General features: G+C 35.7%; 1 protein-coding gene across 2 annotated transcripts in view; it reads right to left on the bottom strand.

Moving 5' to 3' along the window:
- Positions 1 to 26347, bottom strand: part of Cept1 (choline/ethanolamine phosphotransferase 1) — a 46867-nt gene that overhangs the window by 5823 nt on the left and 14697 nt on the right. Inside the window, exons 3-5 of one of the 2 annotated variants that reach the window (XM_013024725.1) lie at positions 24385 to 24532; positions 20808 to 20949; positions 5967 to 6051 (exon numbers count right to left, since the gene is read on the bottom strand). In XM_013024725.1, coding sequence (XP_012880179.1) covers positions 5967 to 6051; positions 20808 to 20949; positions 24385 to 24532 — 375 coding nt within the window. Of the gene's footprint in view, positions 1 to 5966; positions 6052 to 12926; positions 13012 to 20807; positions 20950 to 24384; positions 24533 to 26347 lie in introns of both variants that reach the window. The other variant, XM_013024726.1, reaches the window with a different exon arrangement.

Below are 26347 nucleotides of genomic sequence, written 5' to 3'. Positions count from 1 at the left end.
AAGCATGCCTCTACCTTGGCTTTTGCTGATTATTTTGGGAGATGGAGTCTTGTGAACTTTGCTTGGTCTGGCTTTGAACCTGGATCCTCTGGATCTTACCACCTGAGTACTAGGATTATAGGCGTGAGCCACCACCTGGTTATAAATCCAAAACTTTACAGAATATACTGTGTGTGTGTGTTGTGTGTGTATCCTTCATTCATAATTGAATCTCTACAGCCCAAACCCAAAACATGTTTTCAATAGAGAAAATAAGTACCACAGTTGCTTTGACCTACAAAAATACATGTATTTTTTTCCTGTTCTCATTCAGAAAACTAGAGATATTACAATCTTAAATTAGATGCATCTAAGCTGCAATTCAATATTCTAGTTACTTTACTACCGCCTGGTCACCTTCCAACCCCTTGTACTTTTCTCTCCATAGAGAAAACGGACTTCTTTGGCAATGAGGAAATGCTATTTCTGTTCATTAAAAAAGCCTAACATACTCCATTTCAGGGGCATCTCTATTATGGCTAGGGTACTAAATAATGTCAAATCTTCATAAGATGTTTGTGTCATAACTGAACAGCGTGAATGTTATAACTACATTTATATTATAGTTAGGCTTTAGGATCATGGAAATTGCTACTTTTTGAACAAGAAATAACAAGCACAAACATTAGAAAAGCTAAGCAAGTTATTATATAGCTTGGGTCACAATGTAAGCAAGCTAGGTTTTTCATGATTTCTGTTATGTATGTTAGCCATATACACCAAAATACAATTTTGAGTTTAAGATTCTGTTTGAAATGATTTTTTTTTTTTTGGTGAGGAGTCGGTCCTGGGGCCTGAACTCTGGGCCTGGGCTCTGTCCCTCAGCTCTTCAGCTCAAGGCTAGTGCTCTACCACTTGAGCCACTGCATTACTTCCGGCTTTTTCTTTTTTTGTGCTTATGTGGTGCTGAGGAATTAAACCTCAGGGCCTCAGGCATGCAAGGCGAGCACTCTACCACTGAGCCATCTTCCAGCCCCTCTTCCGGCTTTTTCTGCTTATGTGGTACAGAGGAATCGAACCCAGGGCATCCTGCATGCAAGGCAAGCACTCTACCACTGGGCCTCCTGGCCAGCCCTGTTTGAAATAATTTTTTGTATTCTCTCTGGAGTCTTGGTTATTGTTGGTGCTCAATATATATTTGCCTTTTTCTTGTGTATATGAATTTGTTTGGGAAAGTAGGAAGAAATACCTTACTCTCAACATTATCAGTGAAAAAAAAGTGGTTAGCTATAAGCAAATGTGAAGCAGGTAAAGAGAAAACTGGACTCAGAGGAAATTAAAGTCTTATCAGACAGTCCATTAAAGACCAGCAGCAAATGAACCATTTACAAAAAGTATTCAAAGTGTTGTTGTTTTTAATCTACACTCAAGATCAAGAAGAATAGGCACAGTCTAGATTTCTCCATTTTCCTTTTTCTGTCATCATTTTTCAACAATGGTCAAAGTGCAATTACTCTATAGAAACAGTGAAAGAGCTGTTTAAGAAGTATCTTTATTTCAGGGCTGTCTAGAGTTGCTGTAATCTGTCTTTAAAAGTTGGGTAGACTAAGAACTCTTGTAGGTTATGGAGTCTTTTCAACAGACAGTGGAAAATCCACTGGATTTGTGACAAGAGTGTAATCAACAAATAATAGCAATTTAACACAATTTCTTAAAAAGATTAGAGGTGAAAAAAATCTTAAATTTGCAGTACCTCTATAAGATTACATAAACAAATATTTTGGACTAACACAAGTGTTGTACATCAATATGTAAGTCAACAGGTTTCGTAAGAATAGAAAATATTTTAAGATTAGATATTTTCTTCCAATGTGGAAATGCCTCTTTGTAAGTCACTTTAGTGTAAGTGAAGTCTATGAAAACACAGTAAATGTCAATGTAATTACAGTGTCCACCAAGTTTTCAGAAAAAAATCATTATGTCTGAAACATTTAATTGTAAGGATACTTTTTTTTTCTTTGTTGGTCATGGGGTTTGAACTCAGGGCCTGGGTGGTGTCCCTGAGCTTTTCTGCTAGCATTCTACCATTCTGAGCCACAGTGTCACTTCATGTAATGGTACTTTTTAATGGGGTATAACTGAGTGGTAGAAAAGCTGTCTAACATGTCTGAGACACTTAATTTGATTCCCAGCTCTGCAAAAAGAAAACTCATTTATTCAAGAATGTGATTATCCAGTTTATTTAAATTTTATTGCAAAGGTAATTTACAGAGGGGTGAGTTACATAAGATAAGGAGTATATTTCTTTTTGATCAGTGTTCCCTCCCTCATTTTCTCCCACTTCTCCCCAACCCCTCCCTCTCAACTGAGTTTTATATATTAATTATATATTAGTCTTCAGTCCTACCAAATCATCCTGAAACTTCAACTGCTGTAGCACATGAGTAACTGCGTTAACTGAATTCTAAAATATGCCCTGTAGTTATATTTAATCATCACTTACTACACACTTAAAAGAATCAAGAATCAATTCTCCAAAGGGAGAATATACTGTTTTTCTTAAACAGTAAGGAGACTAAAAAGAGTTTCAAGACATTTCAAAAGGAAATATTCTTTTGGAGTAAACAAGACAAACACAAACAATATTATTTTGTTTTTTGCAATGTGTAAATCATGCACTAATTTTGTGCACGAATGTAAATTTTCCATTAAAAAAAAAGTATAAAAACAACCCCCACTTCCAAACAGCAACAACATCAACTACATTCTACTATAGCAGAAATCCATCTTTTTTTTTGTTGTTGGGGAGAAAATGAATAACCAAGAATAATCAAAATACAATAGATATAATAAATTACTTACCTGTGAAGAATGACTGATCTTCTGGAGTCAACCTTATGAAGATATTTGTTTTTACCATAAATTTGATTTCTAAAAATTAGTAGGAGGCTTTTAATGAAGATTTGGAAAGCAATGCCTACTTATATAGCCTCAGCCTTAAAAGAGCTGAAAAATTTACATCTGATCTGGATCAATATGCTTTTTCCATTTTCATGTACAAACATATGAGACACTACTTGTACCAACTGTTCTTGACCACCATACAGCTGAAAGCAGTATACTGAGCAATAATCCATAGGCAAAAGAAAAAAGAAAAATGAATACAAGTCAAGGGATTCCTAATGCTAAAATCAGAAATGCTCCAAAATCCAATTTGATGGTCAACAGTTTCAAATTTTGAATTATTTCAGATACCGGACTTTTAAATTAGGGATATTCAACTGACAAAAGTCAATGCAAAATCCCCAAACCCAAAATGACTCAAATTCTAAAATACCTCTTGTTCCAGGCATTCAATTTACTAATACTGAACCTTATGAGAACTTGTACTGAGAGGTGCTTAAAGAATATATACTATTTCCCTAGGTCTCTGTCTCCAGAGAAGTAAGGCTCTGTCATTAGTTTAATGGTGCTTATAGTAGAAACCAACTTGGCTAACCACAGGACAGGGACTGGCAAATTGTTTTACTGCTGCAATTCCCTCACTAACTCTGAATGTGGACTGCTCAGTATAAGAACTCCATTTCAGTTTTATATCTGAGTTTCCCTTGTAATTTGCCAGAGTCTACATGGTGAGACTACACTGCCTCAAACAAAACAAAGCATCCCAACAATTATAAATACCCAATCAGAAACCAAGTCTCCCAAATATAAAAATGAGTGATTACATTAATTAGAATGCTGAAATATCTGACTTAAAAAATTATGCTAACTGTACACGTGTATAGGTTCTATATATAAATCCTAGTGGGAAAGGCAAAAAGCATATGTGATGAAATTCACTCCAGGTACCCTCCAAGAAATAAGGCATAAGTTCATAATGTTTTTTAAGTTAAAAGATTTCATGATTTTCTATATTTAAGGATAACTAAGTATATGAATCAACTACTGACTTGTTTTCAAAAAAACAAATAAAAAATCTCACATTTTGATACCAATATGCTGAGCTTTTATAAGCAATTTACATGATTAAGACATTCAAACTAGTATTTTAGGGGATATTTCAGCACAAATCAATGAAGTCTATGAAAACAGGAACATAGTTAAATGGGGCTTGGGATACAATTTATGGTTTATGATCTGGTTTTAAAAAAACAGAATCTATTCTTTCTTTCCTATTAGGGTAAATTGTAAAATACAATGAGTCTAGTGTTGGGCAAAGCTGACTAAATCTATTTCTACACATCAGTCTCAAAAGCCAATAGTTTTACTCTAGTGACATTTAAAGTATGAGTGATATTATGTGCATGAATGGTTTCAAAATTTTCCTGGTTTGCTGTAAATTATTTTTATTCCCTCATCTCTTCTTTCTTCACAAGTTCATCCTTGCAACAGAAGGCAAATGACTAATGAGTGGTAGTGCTTGTGGAAGTTTACCATTCTACCTTTCTGAAACACATCAATTATTTTAACACATAAAGTAACTTATGTAAAGGGAATATTTTCTTCAGTAAATTTCCCTTATAGTTTTTTTTTTTTTCCGGTCAGTCGTGGGGCTTGAACTCAGGGCCTGGGCACTGTCCCTGCCCTTCTTTTTGCTCAAGACTAGTGCTCTACCATTTGAGCCACAGCACCACTTCTGGCTTTTTCTGTTTATGTGGTACTGAGGAATGAAACCTGGGGCTTCATGCATGTTAGGCAAGCACTCTTATCACTGAGCCCCCTTCCCAACCTCCCTTATATTTTAATCTGAGTTTTAGAAATTACATTCATTGAAGCTCAAGTAAATACTTTTAATAAGATTGCATTGAATAAGGGGTGGAAGTGGTGACCAGGAAGAACACACTACTTTGGCCAAATCTCAAAGAATACATTTGAACTGAGGCTAAGTGTGATGATGCACACCTGTAATTCCAGCACTGGGGAGACTGATGCAAGGTTGTGTTTTTTGAGATCCTGTCACAAAAAATCAAAGTTCTAAGAGCAGAACTGGTTTTCGTGGAGTTCTTACTAATTTGATAGGCATTATTCTAACAGTGTTACAAATATTACCTCATTTAAGCCACAAAATTTTATGAATTCTGGCTCAGAAGACTGAGCCAGCAGAATTACCTAACATTTAAGTCCGCATAGTTGGCAGTAGCAACTAGAACAAACAAAGGCAGTCTAGTTTTAAAGCATGGGTTCTTTTTTTTTAATTTGGCTGGTCTTAAGACTTGAACTCTGGGCCTGGGCATTGTCCCTAAACTCCCTTTGTTGAAGGCTAGTACTCTACTACCTGAGGCACAGCACTTCTGGCTTTTTCAGTGATTTAATTAGGGATAAGCGTCTCAAGGACTTTCATGCCTGGGCTGGCCTTGAACTGTGATCCTCAGATCTCAGCCTCCTGAGCAGCCAGGATTACAGGCATGAGCCACTGACACCTGGCATATGTTTTTAGCCCAATATTACATTCCATTTCTCAGGTTCCTGGAAAAAAAATTTGTGTTTGTAAAGTTTGCAAAGTTTTAGATGGGCCTCTATTGGCTTCTTAAACAATTCCATGGCACTGACTTCATTAATTAACACTGAATCTTATATTTTTGTATCACAGTTAATTTACAATCTTGAAACTGCTATCTGCCTGAGCATATGAGAAGAAAATTATCAGACTCATAGTTCAAGGAGAGAATAAGAAGTTTAAATATTGCTAACCTGTTAACTTGTTACGTTACCTGTTGTTTCCTCATACGTAAAATGGATGACAGTAATGATTCAGATTCTCAGTGGCCTTCAAAAATAATAGCCCTGGAATAGACCTAATGTATATATAACTTCAAATAGTAAAATCCTCTATATTCTAAAGAGAAGTTTGTGTCCTATTGTCTTGTAAATTTTTGCTTTCAGGAAAAAAGTGCACACATTACCCTCTAATTGGATTATCCTATATTAAAAATATAAGCAAAAACAACATGCATTACATGGATACACAATGTGAACAAAGTTACCATGGATTGCCAAAAAGGAGGTCCTCCAATCACTGCCAGCAAATGCATGATTATTATGAAGATTTGCACTTCAGTCACATCAATTCTGATTAGGTACAAAAAGCCAAAAAAGCAGAATTACTCAAAACATTTCACATTAATTATTTGCAAGCAAAGCAGCATTCCTCTATCATGCACATAGAAAACAATTTCAAATTCCAAGCCAAGGGGAAAAGGAGGTTTCAAAAACTTGTATGACTAGAATAAAACCCAGACCTTGCAAATTTAATTTGATAAATTTCACAGAGCAATAAAAACCCTTCCTTTCCAAAGGAAATTTCTGCCTTATTCAAAGTAGGCTGTACCTACAACTTAACCTTTCCCACCAAAAAGAAGAAAAAAATAACCGTGTGTGTGTATGTGTGTGTGTGTGCTAAAATTTGGGTATATAAAATTTTGAAATGACTTTCTAGTACAGAATGAGAAAAAAGTAAACTTTAATTACAGTAATACGAATCACTGAGATCTTGTGAAGCTTACTACCTGCCATGTTATGGCTGTGAAAAGTATTTCACTAAATTCTCAATTAAATTCTTGTTCTCATTAGATTCACTACCCTCAAAATTTTTCAAAAGATAGTGAAAGCAGCCAAGAATTAACTCTGGGATTGCTGAACATGATCTTACAATCAAGAGACAAACATGGCACAAAAACAAGGCAGTAGAAATTAGAAGCCTGAAAGTTTGAAAGAACAAAAAGAATATGGGCAAAAAGGATTGAGGAGTAAAAGTGTATGCTTGTGTTCCCTTCCTTCTGTGTAGCTATCAGATCATCAGTCTCAGACTACTGGAGATACACTTGCTTATACTACACAACCGTTATTTTTAGTAGCAATTTTCTTAAAAGTCCCCCAAGAAGGGAGTGATTAATGAACTATACTATTTCCATGTAACAGAATATATTCTGTAGCTTTAAAAAAGGGAGTGGGGAAGAAGAGCTCCCTAACTGATGATACAGAGAAGTACCAGATTATCTGTCAACTGAAAGAAAAGTTGTAGAATATGTACAAGCAACTTCTTGTGCTAAAACAAGAAGACAAATAGTATTTTCTTTTCTTCCTTTCTTTCTTTTTAAACCAGCAATAGCATAACATGTTTCTGGAAGGTTTCATGATATACTATTCAAAGTGGCTACACCTAACTGGGAAGATGAGAATTAGGCAGCTAAGAGATAAAAATAAAGAGACTTCTCAAGGTACTCTTTCTAACAGTATCATATATATATATATATATGCAAAGTGAATTGTTAACAGTAATCAAAGAAAAGTACATATCAATAATAGCAAAGAGGTTCAATTTCCACAGAAAAGAGCCCCTATTTCTAAAACAGATAGTTAAGATAGATCATCTAATTTGTGAGCTTTAGATTTGTAAGATCTCATGCTCATGATAAAACCAGTCTCTTGTAGCTAAAAAATTCATCTTTGTTTGCTTAAGAATATTTTAAAAACTGATGCTTACTTAGCTGTAAACAAATAGTGAGATAGTTATCTTGATATACACATTTATTGAAAAAAAAATGGACTGAATTAGGCTAAAAAGAACCTGTAGAGCTGACCTGGTGGGTGGAGTCGCCAATAAAGGGAATTACAATCAGTAGCAGACTCAGGAGACTAAGCAGGTAGGTGTCAAAGATGATCGACTCTGTCGTGGGTGGAGGAGGGTAGACATCTTACAACATTTGGCTGGCATATGAAGTAGCCTTTTGGAAGGGGAAGGGCCAGAAGTATAGAATTACAAAATTAAAAAATGGAGGGAACTTCATGCAATTAATCTTTGTACTGTGGATGAATATAAGACAGGGGGAAAAAAAAGGAAACATGAAAGATATTATAAAGTCTCAATTTGGGATTCCTAGGGAAAATTTTTTATGGAATAACCTGTTTGAAACTTCCTGAACTATTCAGATATAGTCATTGTATTTAGACCAAGAATGCTTTAATGTTTAGAAAGAGGGTCAGGGAAAACTTACCAGTTGTTAGGTAGTTAGGGTTTTTTTTTTTTTCCTATTTGCTCGTCTGATTTAGAATAATCTTCTAAACTCCAGGATGAAAACTGCCTATCATTGCTCCTGAAAGTGTGGCTCTAATCTTTACTGAGAATAAAGAGTACAATGTGAAAATATTCCCAGGCGTGGGAATGAAAGCAAGCAAAGAGGCAGGTGGCAGAAGAGGTTAACCACAGATAAAACAGCTGATGTTGCTTTAGAAGATATCATTTACATGACAGTTCATTTTGCCACTTTTCTACTAAGAAGTCTCTCAGTACAGGTTCAAATTATTCTAACACTTATTAGGAGGGGCTCATTTTAGTATTTTTTGGCCATGAAAGAAGGATATAGTTGCCTAGCAGGTAGAGTATTACTTATAGCAGAAAGTTGGCATGTCTATAACTACTTTTTAAATAATTATTTAAAAAACAAGTGATAATATTCTCAAGTGTTGGGAATAGTCTTCAAAAACAGAAAGCAACTAACCACCACTAATACAAAAACCAAAAACAAAACAACAAAAGGAAGAAGGGAGGAATGGAAGGATGGATGAAGGGAGACAGGGAGGTAGGACAGCAGGAAAAGAAGGAAGAAGACTGGGGGGAAAGAGGTAGGGAGACGAGAGAAATGACACAAAGACCAGAGAGAGAACCAGAGAGAGACAGACAGACAGACAGACAAGACAGATAGACAGATACATACTCACACACAGAACCCCTTCAGACTGACACGAGACACAAAGAGAAAGAGAGCAAGCCCTTCAAGATATAAGGGATAAATGGTATAAAACACCAAAACACTAGAATGGTTAAAAATATGGAAAAATAATTTTTTATATGCAGCCTTAGATTTCTATTGCCTGAAGTTTCAGAGGGAGAAAACAAAATTGCAGTGTCCATGAAGGTATTTGAACATCTTGACTGGTATTGCTTTAAAATAACAACTTCCTGTTTCTACTTTAATGTAAGTTGTCAAAGGACAAAAATAGTATTTCTTCAATTGCTATGGATAACTTATTATGAAAACTGGTCAACACATTTAAATTACTTCAAGCCAGAAACAAATACTGTTTGGATCACTGTCACACTAGCGATATGGGCAAAAAAGCAAACCAATGTGGAGCTTAAGCTCTGTGGCAGGCCAAGGTCAAAATGACCTTTGATAACTATACTAAAGCCCAAAGCACCACTGTAACAGATGGTCTGCTGATTATGATGCAAAAAGAACAAGGAAGGCAGAGGTAGGCAAAGTTAATAGAACCACAGTTCAAGATCAGCCTGATCTACATCGCAAGACCTCACCTCAAAGGGAAAAAACGGAAAGAGAATAAACAAAAAGCCCTTTGATGAATATGAGTAATTTTAACTTTTAAACAAGGGAATAGTCAGAGAGGATCTCAGAGGCCTTGGTCACCACAGATAGGCAGTTTAGAGAACTGATCAGGGCAGTTTTAGTACAAAATAGCTTTTAAAACTGATAAAGGGGTATAATAAGTTCCAATTATCTAAGTTCTCTTAAGATAATATTTTGATCTCCCTTCCCTGCCCCATAGAGCTGGGCATGAACGCAGGGTCCTATACATGGAAGATAAGCACTCTACCACTAAGCAACATCATCAGCCCTGATTAGTTTGCAAGTTTGTTTTATTGTAGTGTTCAGAAATATCTAATAAATGCATGTTTGAGTTCTAATTCAATATTCAGTGAGGCTCTTGGAGGGATTTAAATGATACTCTGTAAGAGTTGATAAGCATGATAATCATCTTTTCTAGGAATTTTAATGCCTTTCCTCTCTAAATGAGAAGATAATTTTTCTTCTAAATGTGACATAAGCATTTTAAAGAACTTGCAGTAATTCATATTTGTATTAAATCACAAATATTAAGTATAAGTGGGCTGTAATTAAGAGTTGGCTGCTAGTTTAGTTAACATATAATAGATATAAATAGTATGCAAAAACGCACAATGTCTAAGGAACCCTGGTTGGTATAATCTGATTTGAGAATTTATGTTAAAAACAAACAGTTTTAAAGCTATCAGTTTGAAGGCATCAGGAATAACATTCAAGGACTGATATTAGCTATCGATTTACCTCTAAATGGCTCTAAGTTTCTAGGGCACTTTTAAGGCATTCATTATGCACTTTAACAGAACTGCTATAGGTGGGGTGAAGTATTAGTGGACAGAAATGAAGATTAGCCTAGAAATTCAATGTACTGTATTCCAATATGTTATTCTACCCTTGGTAAGGGGCAAACTGGGAATGACAAATTTTGATTAATGTTAAATGGTTTTAACCATAAGGTTAAATAATAACTTTTAATGTAGATGTATAAAGAGCCAAATGTAACTGAAATAGATGACTTACTCAAAACAGTATTATCTCCTATTATACTACATGGATGCCTGTATAGATCCTTAGGTTTTCTAGAAAGAGAAAGCCCACTGAATATTGGAGAAAATATAGTCAAATAAAGAAAATACAGCCAAAAGTTAGGACAGCTAAAAAGTCCCCTAATGTAAGAAAAATACAGTTCATGTCTTAATTCTATGGGACAGCCTGTCTGTATCACCTTGGGAAAGGGAAGAAATAAGAACCATCTCATCTCATTTAGTAGTAACCTTGAAGTTAAGGAATCAACAATGATTTATTCTATCAAAAAATTCTAGAAAAAACTTGAGAACTATTAGACTTTACTAATGCAAATCTTAAAATTAATATGCTAATAATGTTAAGAAGGCCTCATTCCATTCCTTTAAAAAACCCTTCATCTTCTTCATAACTGCTCTACAAGGTAGGAAATACAACTAACATTTTATACATGAGGGAACTTAGAAAGGTTAAATGACTTCTCCAAAGTTACAGAGAAAATGAGAGCTAGAATCTTGACTGACATTGGGAGTTCTGTCCCAATGCAGGGCTACAACTCTCAATTTTTAGTCTACTAATCACTTGAGGCAAACATTTGCCCTCCATTTTTACTTTCTATTGCTACAATACCTATACATTTTCAGGATCATGCTTCTATATTCTAACACAATTTTACAAAAAATGTTATAGTATAACAGGTAATACATGGTAACAAAAAAGTTTCAATGTTATAAATTTAATTTTAAAAACAACTTAGAATAACTTTTTTTTGTATGCCAGTACTGGGGCTTGAACTTAGGGTTGGGGAACTGTCCTTGAGCTTTTATGCTCAAGGCTAGTGCTCTACCACTTAAGCTTCACTTCTGGCTCTTTGGTGATGACTTGGAGGTAAGAGTCTCATGGACTTTTTAATGGGCTGGTTTTGAATTGCAATCCTCAGATCTCAGCTTCCTCAGATTTCAGGCATGAGCCATCAGTGCTCGGTAACAGCACTTTTTAAAAGCTTTTTTTTTACTTTTTAAAAGATTTTTTATTCCTTTTTTTTTAAGGGCAATACATCTGAAGATTTAATCAACCAACATCACTGATCGCTGATACAATAATCAAATATGTTAAAGGAAAAGTATGAAGAATAAGAGAAAATCTCTCCCAGTTAGCATCTGGAGAAAACAAATGTTTTCCACTGAGCTACAAAACAAATAAGGAGAAAATAAATATCCTATAGCTTTCATTAATAACAATGGAGGAGTTATGTGGACAATATAAACAACAATGATAAACAAGCTTCCAAAAAATGTAAACCTATGACAATGAGCTTAAAGCTTCAGGACTTTGGAGAAAGTACCAGAAACAGAAGGGTAAACAGAAGCAGAGTAAATCCCATACACAATGTGGATTCAACTAAAAAGGGTTTTTGCTTTTCTTCTACTCCTCGAATATGTATGTCTATATACCTACAGTATTTCTTAAGTGTTCTCTATATGTCAAGGTTATTTCAACAGGAGATATAAAAATGTCTTCAAAGTCGTCAATACCAAGACTGAACAACTTGAATTTATAATACTGCAATATACCTTTCAGAAAGAACACTAACAAAAGACATGCTATTTCTATTGAAACAATACTAAAATGTTTATAATTCTTTTGAGGGAGGCCAAAGGACTTAATGTTGGAAATCTAAGGGAGCCTTGTAATGTTAGACTGATCTGTCAATTTTTCCTAACATTCCTAGAACTGCAAAATAACAGTGAATTTAAATCCTATTTTTCTCTAATAAACTTTCATGTTACAGTTGAAGGACTGAGAATAATTTCACTGGAAAACATTTTCTAACAAATGTTTGAACTTCTAAGAAATAAAGTCAAATTTACAATTCTAACAGGAAAGGAAAATTATATACAACATGTAATACTTTAGTAAAATATGCATTTATCAAAGAAAGAAAAAAGGAAGATACTCAAAGGATGAGGAGTGTGACTTGGAAAACTAAGGACATTCAATTTAAAAACACCAACTACAGTATAGAAATATTGAGGAGAACGAGTAGAAATGAGAACAGCTTCTGCATAAATGTTTTCTGGCATCAGCATCATATTAATTTAAGCAGAACTCTGATGCTTAGAAGGTATGCTAATAATGTTAGGAAAATAGTAAATATTTCCTATATTAGTACAAAAACTTTTCTCAACTTACTAAGTAAAAACTGTTTACTGATTTTAAAATAAAGACAGTTAAAAAAAGCCATAAAAAACTAATGGTGGAAAGGTATTCATTTAAAAAAATACTATATGGAGTGAAAATAATAGGCATAATATGTAAATGTAGGAGGGAATTGGTATTAGATGAAATCATCAGAAAAAATGCTTTAAAAAATGTGTTAACAGGGTGGATTTTTATTGCCCTATAATGAATTGCAATCATTTGTTTTCTAGTAACCTGATCAGTAAAATACCACCAGAAAGATTTTTGATTTCTGAAATTAACTCTGTGCATGACAAAGGTGCTGTCTTCATTGAGTTCACACCATTGTTCATTAGACAGCATGAATATTCTAGCAGTTACCGTGAAGTTCCAGAACCAAGGCCCCAGGGTTCCTGTGAGAAGCTGGCATATTATAATTATGATCTGGGACTCTGTAACATCGAATCTATGCATAAGGAAACAAACATTTCAAAATAACTTTACTCAGAGCTTTTGCTAATACAGCCCTAAAACAAGTAGCAAAAACAGATTTACAAGGCAGCATTCTCCTTATAGACACCTAGATTAAAAAATACAATTTGTGTACTATTGTCCTATCCTTATTGCATATGCAAATATTTTTATTTAAATCAAATTAATAGAAACCATTAAAAAACCACAACTAGCACACTGAAAAAATGATCTGAAGTAGGCAGCTGGGAACCATAGAATTAAAAACTGAGTCAACTTGAAATTTCCTAGGAGCAGTGAACACTACATAGGACCTGGGTGTAGGAAACTAGACAGAAGCTATCGTTGTAGACAGGAGCTGCACTTCCAGTCCTGATTAGGTTATGAACTTCATTTCTATTTCTCAGTGAGGAATCTCACTATATACTGAATTGTAATTCAAAAATTAGCGAGGAATATAAAGGTATTTAAATGACATTCTGTGAGAACTGATAAGCAGTGGTTTGAACCCAGGGACTTGTGGAAGCTAAACAACCATGCTATTATGGAGCTATATTCTCAGCCCCCTTTTCCAGACTTTTAAACATCTTTCCCCTCTAAATCGAAAAGTAAAGTCTATTTTTATTTGCCAAAGCCCTATATACATATTTCAAAAATCAGTAATCTTCTAATCCTTCACCACTCCAGACCTTATCACATTCCTACTTCCAAAAAACTAGCAGAGGCATATGGAAAGTGTAATGGGGGAAAAAAATCTAGTCTTTTCTCTGTGTATGGATGGAGCAAAAAATCAGATTGGCCCTCTCCTTATCCTATTATCTGATGTCTATTTCAGAATCTTCCTTTTTCCACTTCCTCCCTAATTTCACACCAGCACTACAATTATATATAAATTAGTTTATTAGTGATTAAAAACAATCTAGTTCAATCACTGAAGAAGTTTCAGAACACAGCTAATAACAAAAAAAAAAGTAGTAGTACAGAAAAAACATATCAGTGGTTCATGCCTGTAATTCTAGCTACTCAAGAGACTGAGGTTCAGAGAATTTCAGATAGAAGTCAGCCTGGGTAGAAACATCTCAGAGATTTTAACCAAAGGGTGTGCTGGAGGCATGGCTCAAGTGAGAGAGTGCCAGCCAAGCAAGTTTGAGACAATGAATTCAAACTCTGGTACCAACTGAAAACAAAAACAAAATATCCTAAATCAATCACAATTAAGAACTGAAGAATGGCAATGAAATAGATGTTTATAATTTTACCTAATCATCCGAGAACTCAAAACTACACTAGGTCTTCTATGAATAAAAATGGCTTCAGAATATTATCTGTAACAATTTATAAGGTAAAGTGGACAAAATTAGAGTCTAAAAGAATTTATCACTGCTAAGGGAAAACTACACAGAAAAGGTAGAAACAAAAATGAAGATCTCTAGTATTTAAATTCATGTGCTATCTTGAAGAAATGTACAATTTTACATAGGTATTTGACAAAAAATTCCCTAATTTTTAAACAGTAAGTGAATTACACATTAACAATCAATCTTTTAGTACAAAAAACCTTCAAAAAATAGTCTTCAGAATGACTTGGTGAAGAAGTGAATTTTTTGGGGGGGGGCAGGGGACAGTTTTGGGGATTTGAATTCAGAACCTCATTCTAGGCAGAAGCTCTACTGCTAAGTAACATCTCCAGCCTGAAAAACTGGAAATTTGCTTAAACAGAAATGTTCAGTCTTGGTTTTTAGTTAACGTAAATATAAAACTTCAGATGTCTGAACTAAGAAGAGCAATAAACACGGTGAAGATCAAACCATAAATAAGACTAGAGATAGTATCTGTAAAATCAGCAGACTTTATAAGTAAGAAGGAGCTTAAAGATAATCCAGAACAATTAACAAATTAGGAGATAAGGCTCATGAAAGGTATGAGGCTAGCTCAAGCTGATAAGGTAATTTGGTGATAACACTTGAGTCAAGATATACTGGTCTAAGTTCAATTTATCAAAATTTCATTCTTTTCTTTTTCTCCAGGAAAAGACAAAGGGAATTTCCCCCTCTTCTGGCATAATTCCTTTTCTGGGGCTGAGGGTATGGATTTTTGAAGCTTGGGTTTGCTATGTAGATGAGGCTGGCCTTGAATTCAGGATCCTACAACCTCAGCTTCCTAAGTGATAGAATTATAGGCATGTCATAACCCCCACATCTAGCCTTAAATAATAATTTAAACATGATTTCTGCCATTATAGTGTGGAAGATTTTTAAAGACCTAAAGTATATCATAAGGATATACTTTAAAGATGATATACTTTCCATAAGTATATCTTAAGATTCCTTAGGATCTAAGCACTTATTTTATAAAAATGATTATACAAAGTTATGAATTTAAGAATTTAAAGTTATAATTTAAGTGTGGAAATATGAACTCTTCCACTCAATATGTTTCATAATCAAATAAAAATTCATAACTATTTACAAGTGAGCTTTGTCTCTTAATACTTTTCTTCTCCTGGCAACTCAAGTTTTCTGTGAGTTCTCTAATCTCTTTCCCTCCCCAGTCTTTCCTGTGCAGGCTAGTGAAAATCCCAAAGGCCTAAGCTGGGTTAGGGAAAGTCCTATGAACAGTACTTATCTGTCAGTTTTTTACCTACTTAGCCAAACAGTACTGTGAGGACAGGGTTTTGTATTAAAATTCTCTATAACCAGTACAAAGCACTGGAAGATACAGCTCATAGATGCAGTGAAGATTTGTCCAAAGCATCTATGGATTCTTATAGTACAAGACTTTGAAGGTAAATTATTTATAGTTAGATGAATTAAAATCTTCTACTTACCTTAAAGCTAACTTAAAATAGGAATTCAAAATACTTTTTAAAGAACAAGAGAACAATTTTTTTCTTATTAAATAAAAAAAAGATTTTGAAACAGTGTCTCACTTTGTAGCCTAGGTAGGCCTGGAATTTGTTCGTAAAAGTATAAAACCTGAATTTATCATATAGAAAATATGAAACAATTCATACTAGAATATTTTTCTTGCATGTTTTATTAGCATATTAATTGTATATGGAGTTTTCATTGTGATAGTTCCTACATTCATATAGTATGTACTGGGATTATATATTCTGCTTCAGAAAAATGTTTAAGATTCCTAATGTTCTTAACGTTACTTTCACTTTCCTCTAAGATAAATATTTAAAAATTTTGACTCAAATTACAACCAAGTTCACCTCCAGCATTGTTTTTTGCTGGTTATTGTGGAAATGGAATTTCATAGACTTTTCTGAAGTGGCTTTAAATCAGATCATCTGGATCTGTCTTCTGATTAGCTAGGATTACAAGGATAATCCATTAGTGCCAGGCTCTAATCCTATTTATATTCATAGTATTTGCTATGAATGTTATAGCCTGATTTTAATTTCAAAAAGGAATTCAAAGTTGCTTTAAACTGAATGCCAAATTCCTAAATATTGGGTATAATTTCTCAAATCAAAACTAATCCTTTGGATGTTAAACTAGCTACAATGTTATTGTATTTTTATTTTGGGGAGGAAAGGGGTGATCCTGGGGCTTGAACTCATGGTCTGGAGCTATCCCTGAGTTGTTTTTTTTTTCCTAATCAGGGGGCATTGAACCAGATCCTCAGATCTCAGCCTCCTGAGTAGCTAGGATAACAGGTGTGAGCCACTGGCACCTGGCCCCTGAGCTTTTTTACTCTGGACTAGCACTCTACCATTTAAGCCCCACATCACTTCTGGCTGTTGGGTGATTTTTGGAGATAAGACTCAACAGACTTTTCTGCTTAGGCCAGCTTTGAGCCATGATCCTCAGATCTCAGTCTCCCAAGTAGCTAGGATTACAGGAATGAGCCACTGGTGCTTAGTGCGATTTTTAAATTTTTCAACAGTGTTATATAGAAAGCATGCTATTCTCAGTGGTAGTTTCCTCTTCCCTTATTCTCTACTTGCTACTGTAAAACCCCTCTGGTTTGTGTCATCTTCCGGTGTCTTGCTTCATAAGCCAGTCTCTCAGTCCCTTTTTCTCTTAGCATCTTCAATCTCTGTCCTAGTGGCTTTCTTCTGTATGCTCTATTATTTTTTTCATTAAAAACACAAAACCCCAGGGCTAGAAGCATGGCTCAGCATTATCACACCAGCCCAGTAAGTGAGAAGTCCTAAGTTCAAACTCCAGTGTTACAACAGAAAAGTTCATGAAAATACAAAACACTAGTCCCTTTTAGCACATGTCCTCTCTTTTAACAATGATTCTCTCCTTCCTATCATAGCCACACTTTTTTTTTTTTTTTTGGTCAGTTGTGGGTCTTTAACTATGGGCTGTCCCTCAGCTCTTCAGCTCAAGGCAAGCACTCTACCACTTGAGACACAGCACCATTTCTGGTTTTCTGGTGGTTAATTGGAGATAAATATCTCATAGACATTCCTGCCCGGGCTGGCTTTGAACTGTGATCCTCAGATCTCAGGCTCCTGAGTAGTTAGGATTACAGGCGTCAGCCACAGGTGCCTGGCAAGCCACACAGTTTTTAAAGATGTGATGGTGTACACCTGTAATTCTAGCACTCAGGAGACTGAGACAGGAGGATTTTAAGTTCTAGGCTAGCCTGAGCTATATAGTGAGTTCTAGATCAGCCTGAACTACATAGCAAGACCGGGTCTCAAAAAGAAAAAAAAAAGCACCTACTGCACTTACTACAATCTGGCTTCTGACCCACTATTACACAGAAACTACTCTAGATAGCTCATATTGCCAAGTTCAATGTAAACTTCTTTGTTCTCATTTTGAGTCTTGGCAGCATGTAGCAGTTCTCCTTGAATTTTATCATTCTCCTGGTTTTTCTTTCTAGTATGGTTCCTGTTTCGCTGTACAATAATTTTCACAAGTTCCTTTCTAAGCTGCCCTTCTAAGTTTTCTACCATTCTTATTCTATTTGGATACCTAATATCCCTGCATACATTTTCTGGGTAGGTTCCTTTTTCCATTCAACCTCCCAAGGGAGGGAACTATAGAAGTCATTCTAGCCTCTGTCCTCTTGTTCATTTTATCTCTCTCACCTATCCCCTTTTCTACAAGAGTACTGTCATCATGTTAGTTTGGGCCACAAACTAAGCCTTTCTAACTGGTCTCTTTGCTTCTGTCATAGCCTACTTCAGTTTACTGTTATGCTACATTGCCAGATTAATTTTCCTAAAAGCTCTTTCTGTCATTTCCCAGCTTTGGGTCCGGTGAAAGTTCTCTGAAGATTTAAGATGTAAGCCCACATTTCTTGGCAGAGCACAGAAGGCCCTTGATTTTTCTGAATCTTCACCAGTCTTATCTCTTGCCTAAAGGCATCTTATGATTCAACCATATGGGTCCCTTGCAGACATATTTCCTCACTAGGATATTCTAAGACTGGAAGACAGAAAGTTGTGATATCAAATCCCTCCTAAAGATAATGTCTATTTTAATTTTTTCTTACTTCCAAGGTTAATTCTCTGTCCTTTAGTTCCCATACCATATCAACCACATGGTTGCTTCATTATTTAAAAGGGAAAGAGAATACATTAAGACTGTTGATAAGTTCTCAAGATTATTTGAAAATTAACTTTTCAAATTTATTTAATTAATTTATTTTTGTTGGTCATGGGGTTTGAACTTGGCCTGGGCACTGTACTTGAGCCACAGGGCCACTTCTGGTTTTCTGGTGGTTAATTGGAGATAAAAGTCTCATGGACTTTCCTGCCTGGGCTGGCTTTGAACCATGATCCTAGGATCTCAGCCTTCTGGATAGCTAGGATTACAGGCATGAGCCACCAGCACCTGGCTAACTTTTACATATATTCAATTATATCAGAACTCTTTACCATTTTCTGAGAGCATCTGTCTATTTAAAAATTGCTGAACACATATTCACATTAATTTCACATGGTTATTTGTGTCTGCAATGGGCTCTGATAATAAAGATGTCACTTTAAAATGGCCCTAGAACACAGTCTCTAAATCCTTTTATTAAAAAAAAAGTTGTTTCTTAAAAAAAGTTAACATGTAAATTATTAATAATTACTCAAATACTGACATAAGGACTTCTTTAATTTTCTATTAAATTTAGCAAAGATTACCTGAACTGAATTTCTTTGCATCTATACATTTTGCAAAAGGCCTAGAAAACTTAACAGTGATCTAAACCTTTAAAAAATGCTCATCAATTAATTATATACTAGGTTTACTTTATATACTAGGTTCAGATGGTCTCTTGCCATTTGCCATCAGACATTTTTATTTTGGCATTTCAGGAGGTACAAGTTTTTTTTTTTCCTCTGTGAATCCTATGCTATGAAAAAAGAATAACTCAAATATTGTAAATTGGATGTGATATTTGATTAAAAATTAGTAAATGCCATGCTTAAAGACATTCCAGGACTAGTTTACTTATTAATCCTTATAGAAAAGTACTTATTAACAGATAGGAAAGCCTTCACTGGGGAGTTTAAATAACATTTGTGGAGACTGTTGGTGATAATCAGGAAGTCAGTAAGAGGGTAAGTGGGAGAAAGGATAAGGTAAAGGAGGGAGGAAAATATGATCAAAGTACTTTACATGTATGTATGGAATAGAATAATGAAAACTGTTAAAAAATACTTAAACAAGGGAGAACTAAGGATAAGGAGAGTAAAGGAATGGTTGAATTTGATTGAAGCACATAATACGCATACAGAAAAAATACCACAATGAAATGCTTTTGTACAAATGATATATGCCAATAAGATATTTCCAAAAGATCTGTATGAGCTGGTACTGGTGGCTCACATCTTTAATCCTAGCTACCAGGAGGCTAAGATCTGAGGACGGTGATTCAAAGCCAGCCTGGGCAGGAAAATCCATGATACTTTTAATTTTTAATTAAGCAACAAAAAGCCAGAAGTGGAGCAGTGGCTCAAGTGTTAAGAGTGCTAGGCTTGAGCAAAAGAACTCAGAGAAAACGCCTAAGCCCTGAATCAAAGCCTTAGGATTGACACATAGAGAGAGAAAAGAGATCTATTTGTATTTTATTTTTTAATTCTCAGGCATTTTGCTGGCAACAATAAACTACATGGTGTGCTCATGTCAACTGGATTACTGAGAGCTTAGATTCTTCAAAAATAAATTCATAAAATAATGAGGAAGGGGGCTGGGAAGTTGGCTCAGTGGTAGAGCGCTTGCCTTGCATGCCTGAAGCCCTGGGTTCAATTCCTCAGCACCACATAAGCGAAAAGCCGGAAGTGGTGCTGTGGCTCAAGTGGTAGAACGCTAGCCTTGAGCTGAAGAGCTGAGGGACAGCGCCCAGGCCCCGAGTTCAGGCCCCATGACTGGACCCCCCCTCCAAAAAGAAAAATGAGAAAAAAAGAAACTAAAGAAGCTAGGATATTTAAGAGATTCAAGTTTCATTTTTTTTTCCTCTCAGAAACTACCTTTTACTTCCTAATATTTTTATCTATCATAATAAAGCATAGAGGGAAGGTGAATAATGGTGTGGGGAAAAAAGTGAATGCATCTGGAAAGATAAATGGAGATGAATGAAAAGAGCTACCACTTTTCATATTGCTATTAAAATATTGGTTGGGAGGTTCTGGTATTTCCTTTCGAAAGAATAATAGATATTTAAGAGTCTATATGACAACAGTTTTAATAAAATATTTTAAATTTTTTGAAAAAAAACTTTTATTAAACCAACTCAATGATTTGATCAATTCTTGATAATAAGTACCTGTAAGCACACTGTTTATAGTTGAAAGCAAAAACAAAATCCCCATGAAGTGTTACTTACATTCCAAATCGCAATGTTCCAGACACGTATGTCTGCCAGTGTGCACAGTAGAACATGAATGTACCAGCAAAACAACAAAAAAACATCCAGTCAGGATTTGTCCCAAGTTGTACTGCAATACAAGTTCCAAGAACCACAAAAACTGCAGAAAAAAAAAAATCACAATGAAAAATTAAACAGCACGAATAATACACATATTAACAAATACATATTAACTGAGCATAATATGATTTTGGATGAGATAAAAAGATTATATGCAGTGAATGTACCATCTACTTCAGTATCTACTATAGAAAGTTTTACATGATCTTTTTTTCTTTTTGTCAATAATAGGGCTTAAACTTAGGGCCTGGGTGCTATCCCTGAGCTTTTTCTACTCAAACCTAGTGCTCTACTACTTTGAGGCATAGCACCACTTCCTGTTTTTTGGTGGTTAACCAGAGATGAGAGATGCATGGCTTTTCCTGCCCTGGCTGGCACTGAACTGTGGTCCTCAGATTTCAGCATCCTATGCAGCTAGGAGTATATGCATAAGCCACCTGTGGCTGGCTCATATTATCTTTTAATATAATTTCAACCCTTTTGACACTAAAATTTAGTAGAACCAAAGTTCTTGAAAGCAACTAAAATTCACATTTTTATTTTTGCAATAGTTTCAAACTTAATGAACTGTAAAAAGTTATAGGTCAGCCAAGTGTGCTGTGCAGGTTTGTAATCCCATTATTCCAGAAGCTGAAATAGGAAAACTGTGAGTTTGAGGCCAGTGTGAGCTACATAGGAAATTCCAAGCTAGACTGGGTTACCCAGGTAGACTCTATCTCAAATGTAGAATAGGACTTCCTATGAAAGTTTAAAACTCAGATTACAATGCAAAATGATTTATATCAAATAAAAAACCAAGATACCTAATATTCTTCAGTCACCTGCTTAAATTATGATAGCCTTTCAACTTACCTGACCAGCTTTTGTTCAGTGGAAGTTTTCAATTTTTCCAGGCTTTTAGAAATTATAAAAGCTTAGCTGCTATTCTCTCTCTAATAAGCAAGCTGTTGTTAGCCTTTAGTGTCATAACTGTACTAGTTCAATGATTACAAAATGCACTTAACTTACATATGAAAATCTAAACTCAGGAATGCACTTAACTTACATATGTAAATCTAAACTCTATAAAGGAATTTTTTGTTCCTTTTTGAAGAAAATATTTAAAATGCCATCTCAAACGATAAAACAAAGGTGGGACAAAATTAAAATTAGAGAAGCAGCACACTTGTCAGGAACCCTAGTGAGAAATTCATGTAAATTCTAAATGTGTGTGTGTGTGTGTGTTCCTAGACCTTGAATTCAGGACCATGGCACTCTCCCTGAGCATTTTGGGCGTGCGTGCATGCGTGCGTGCGTCTGTGTGTGTGTGTGTGTGTTCCTAGATCTTGAATTCAGGACCATGGCACTGTTCCTGAGCATTTTGGGCTTACAGCTAGCACTCTTACCACTTGAACCAAAGCTCCACTTCTGGCTTTTTTGGTGCTTAATTGGAGACCTCACATACTTTCCTGTCCAGGCTGACATTGAACCACAATCCTCAGATCTTAATCTCCTGAGAATCCAGGTTTATAGTCATGAGCCAGTTTACCCAACCTTGTTCATGTCCTTTAAAAATGTACTAAAATGGGGGCTGGGAAGGTGGCTCAGTGGTAGATTGCTTGCCTTGCATGTATGTGGCCCTGGGTTCGATTCCTCAGCACCACATAAACAGAAAAAACTGGAAGTGATGCTGTAACTCAAGTAGTAGAGTATTAGCCTTCAGCTGAAGAGCTGAGGGACAGCGCAAAGGCCCAGGGTTCAAGTCCTACGACTGACAAAAAAAATAAAATACTAAAATTATTTGTAAAGTTTTCAACGTAGTGCAAATAAGGACATTATCACCTACAATCTAACCACAGGAACAAACACACCTATTGCTAGTACTTTTAAAACTGTTTCGTTGGGCTGGGAAGGTGGCTCAGTGGGTAGAGTGCTTGCCTAGCATGCAGGAAGCCCTGGGTTCAATTCCTCAGTACCACATCCACAGAAAAAACCAGAAGGGGCACTGTGGCTCAAGTGGTAGAGTGCTAGCCTTGAGCAAAAAAACCCAAAAAAACAAAACAAAAAAAACCTGTTTCCTTGAATTATATATATTTCAGGTATCCAACATGCTGTTTTGATATACATGTGCACAGTGAAATGATTACTACAATTAAGCACACTAGCCTGCTAATTGTCTTCCATTTACTTTATTCCTTAGGGCAGTAAGACCTAAAATATACTCTGCAAATTTTCAATATATAAAACAATATTATTAACTGCAGTTCTTATTCATCTTAGTTCTTTTCAAAAACCCAAGTCACCATCACATAGTTTTAACCCAACTTTATAATTTTAAGGGTTACATAGGATTGATTTAAATATAAAGACAAAAGCCACAGAATTAATTCAATGCTTCTCTCCAGGCTTGTTTCTATAGAATAATAAACCATTACTTAAGAAAATAATGAAGGAAAAAATAAATAAAGACCAAGAATTACCAAACTAGTCTTCTACTACTATGTTTGTATTACCATCTGTAATTTATGAAAATTTTTTTTTTTTCTGGTGTTAGTTCTTTTTTTTTATCTTATTTTTTTTTTTTTTTTTCCGGTTGTGGGGCCTTAACTCTGGGCCTGGACGCTGTCCCTCAGCTCTTCAGCTCAAGGCTAGTGTCCTACCACCTGGTCCTACCACCTGAGCCACAGCACCACTTCTGGCTTTTTTCTTTTTGCTTATATGGTGCTGAGGAATTGAACCCAGGGCCTCATGCATGCAAGGCAAGCGCTCTACCACTGAGCCAACTTCCCAGCCCTTCTGGTGTTAGTTCTACAGCCTCAACTCAGGGCCTCACAATCTTGCTTGGCCTTTTAAGATGAAAAGCTAGTGTTCTACAACTTGAGTCACACCTCCAGTTCTGGCTTCTTACTGTTAATTAGAGAAAGGAATCTCACAGATCTGTCTGCCTGGGCTGGCTTTGAATTGAGATTCTCAGATCTGCTTCTTAAATTGTTAGGATTATAAGTGTAAGCAACCACCTCCTGGCTGAGACTTTTGATACTGACAAATATGCCATAAGAATTTAAAAAGAAGATGCTGAAAACAATATTTAACATTAAAAATAAATAAATGAGGGCTGGGAAGGTGGCTCAGTGGTAAAGTGCTTGCCTTGTATGCATGAGGCCCTGAGTTCAATTCCTCAGCACCACATAAACAGAAAAAGCCAGAAGTGGCGCTGTGGCTGAAGTGGTAGAGCGCTGGCCTTGAGCTGAAGAGCTCAAGGACAGTGCCCAGGATGAGTTCAAGCCCCATGACAGATCAAAAAAAAAAAAAAAAAGAAAAGAATTAGTTACTAAATTTGATAATACTGATAATAATACTAACCAGATTCATGGTCCTGCAAAACTAAAATTAAATATAAAACCCCTGTGCTAATAACCAAGTCTCTTATTTATCCTAATACTATCATATTTTTCTTATCAGTTAATAATCATTAGTATCAAAAATGTAACAATACCTGTTGATAGCGAATCACAACCATGATCAAAAAGTTCTCCCAAGGGAGAACTACTATTGGTTCTTCTTGCCTGTTTCCCGTCTATAGCATCCAAAGATTGGTAAATGAAAAGGCCACATGCACAAGCAACATATGCCCACAGAGGTGCCTGTAAATAAAGTAAGAAAGGCAACAGTGTTCAGACACATCTATCACTATGTTTGGAGAACATTTTTTACTCACAGATAAGTTTATCTTCACTTTCTAGAGAAGTATTGGTTGAAAGCTATGAAATAGATCAAAGTGTTGCATAAGGATGAACTTAATGACTTAATTAGGATTGTTAGGGGAATTAAATTTCCCACCTTTAGGGGTCAAGCTGATACTGGTTTACAGCATGCCATACATTATATTTGGGTGCAGATCTATGGATCCAATTAATCAAGCTTAAACTACTGGGCATAAAAAACTATCAGTCTGAATATGTACAGACTTGATTTCTTGTCATTTCCTTAAGTATGACAATGTAACAACTATTATTCACATAGTATTTATAGTGTGTCAAGTATATGAAGGATACATGTAATTTATATGCAAATACCACATACGACTTTACATAAGGGACACAGGCATCTGTGACAAGGTACTAGGACCAACTGCTTGTAACTGTACTTTGCAGACATCTCTGGACACTTATTGGCTAGTTCTCCTAATAGACTCTGAGAGTCAACTGATAATACATTAGTTTTCCCCCAAATCGTATCTTTTTTACAGGTATATCACATAAAAGAAAAATTCCATGCTAACTTTATGTGGGAAATTCTGGGTTAAACAATGACAAACTACTATAGGACTTCTAGCCCTTTACAATGCTAAACATACTATGAATATTCAAGGAAGGGAAACAAAATACTGACATTTTCCACATTTACTTGAGTAGGTAAATTATTTTTACTTTATATTTTGTGGAGGTCCTGGGGTTCGACCTCAGAGTCTGGGTGCTGTCCTTAAGCTTTTGTGCTTAAGGGTAGTGCTCCACTACTTGAGCCATAGCTCTGTATCTGGAATTTTTTGGTGGTTAATTGGAGATGAGAATTTCATAGCCTTTCTTGCTTGGCTGGTTTTGAACCATGATTTTCAGATCTCAGCCTTCTGAGTAGCTAGAATTACAGGCATGAGCCACCAGTACTCACCAATATTATTTTTAAATAGGCTTCACAGAGTAACACTAGAGAAATGATGATCTAGTATAGAGCTTTGTTTTTTAAATATGCTGCATTGTCAAGAAAATGAACTTCTGGTATTGAATTTGAATGTTTCATATATATATATTTTGGTTGGTCATGGGGCTTGAACTTGTTGCTGAGCTTTTCAGCTCAAGGTGAGTGCTCTACCACTTGAGCCACAGCGTTACTTCTGGTTTTCTGATAGTTAACTGGAGATAAGAATCTCACGCACTTTCCTGCCTGGGCTGGCTTTGAACTGCAATCCTCAGCTCTCAGCCTACTGAGTACCTAGGATTACAGGCATGAGCCACTGTCACCTGCCAGAATGTTATATTTTAAAAGAGAGTTCTTACTTGGTTTATTATCCTTAATAGTTAAAAAGTCTCTGGGACTGGGCACTGTCCCTCAGCTCTTCAGCTCAAGGCTAGCACTCTACCACTTGAGCCACAGCATCACTTCCGGCTTCTTCTGCTTATATGGTGCTGAGGAATCAAACCCAGGGCCTCATGCAGGCAAGGCAAGCACTCTACCATTGAGCCACCTTCCCAGCCCCCAAAAGTAGATTTTTAAAAATCACTTTTCACTATTTTCCTACCAAGGCCATGGCAATATTTTTTGTTGTTGTTGTTGGTCATGAGGCTTGAACTCTGGGCCTAGGTCCTGTCTCTCAGCTCTTCAGCTCAAGGCTAATTCTCTACCACTTGAGCCACAGAGCCACTTCCTGTTTTCTGACTATTTATTGGAGATAAGAATCTCAT

This window comes from Dipodomys ordii, unplaced genomic scaffold, assembly GCF_000151885.1.
Source record: "Dipodomys ordii isolate 6190 unplaced genomic scaffold, Dord_2.0 Scaffold78, whole genome shotgun sequence".
In the NCBI taxonomy this organism is placed as follows: Eukaryota; Metazoa; Chordata; class Mammalia; order Rodentia; family Heteromyidae; genus Dipodomys; species Dipodomys ordii.
The sequence above is the reverse complement of the archived record's forward strand: the minus strand, read 5'-3'. Positions and strand labels throughout refer to the sequence as shown.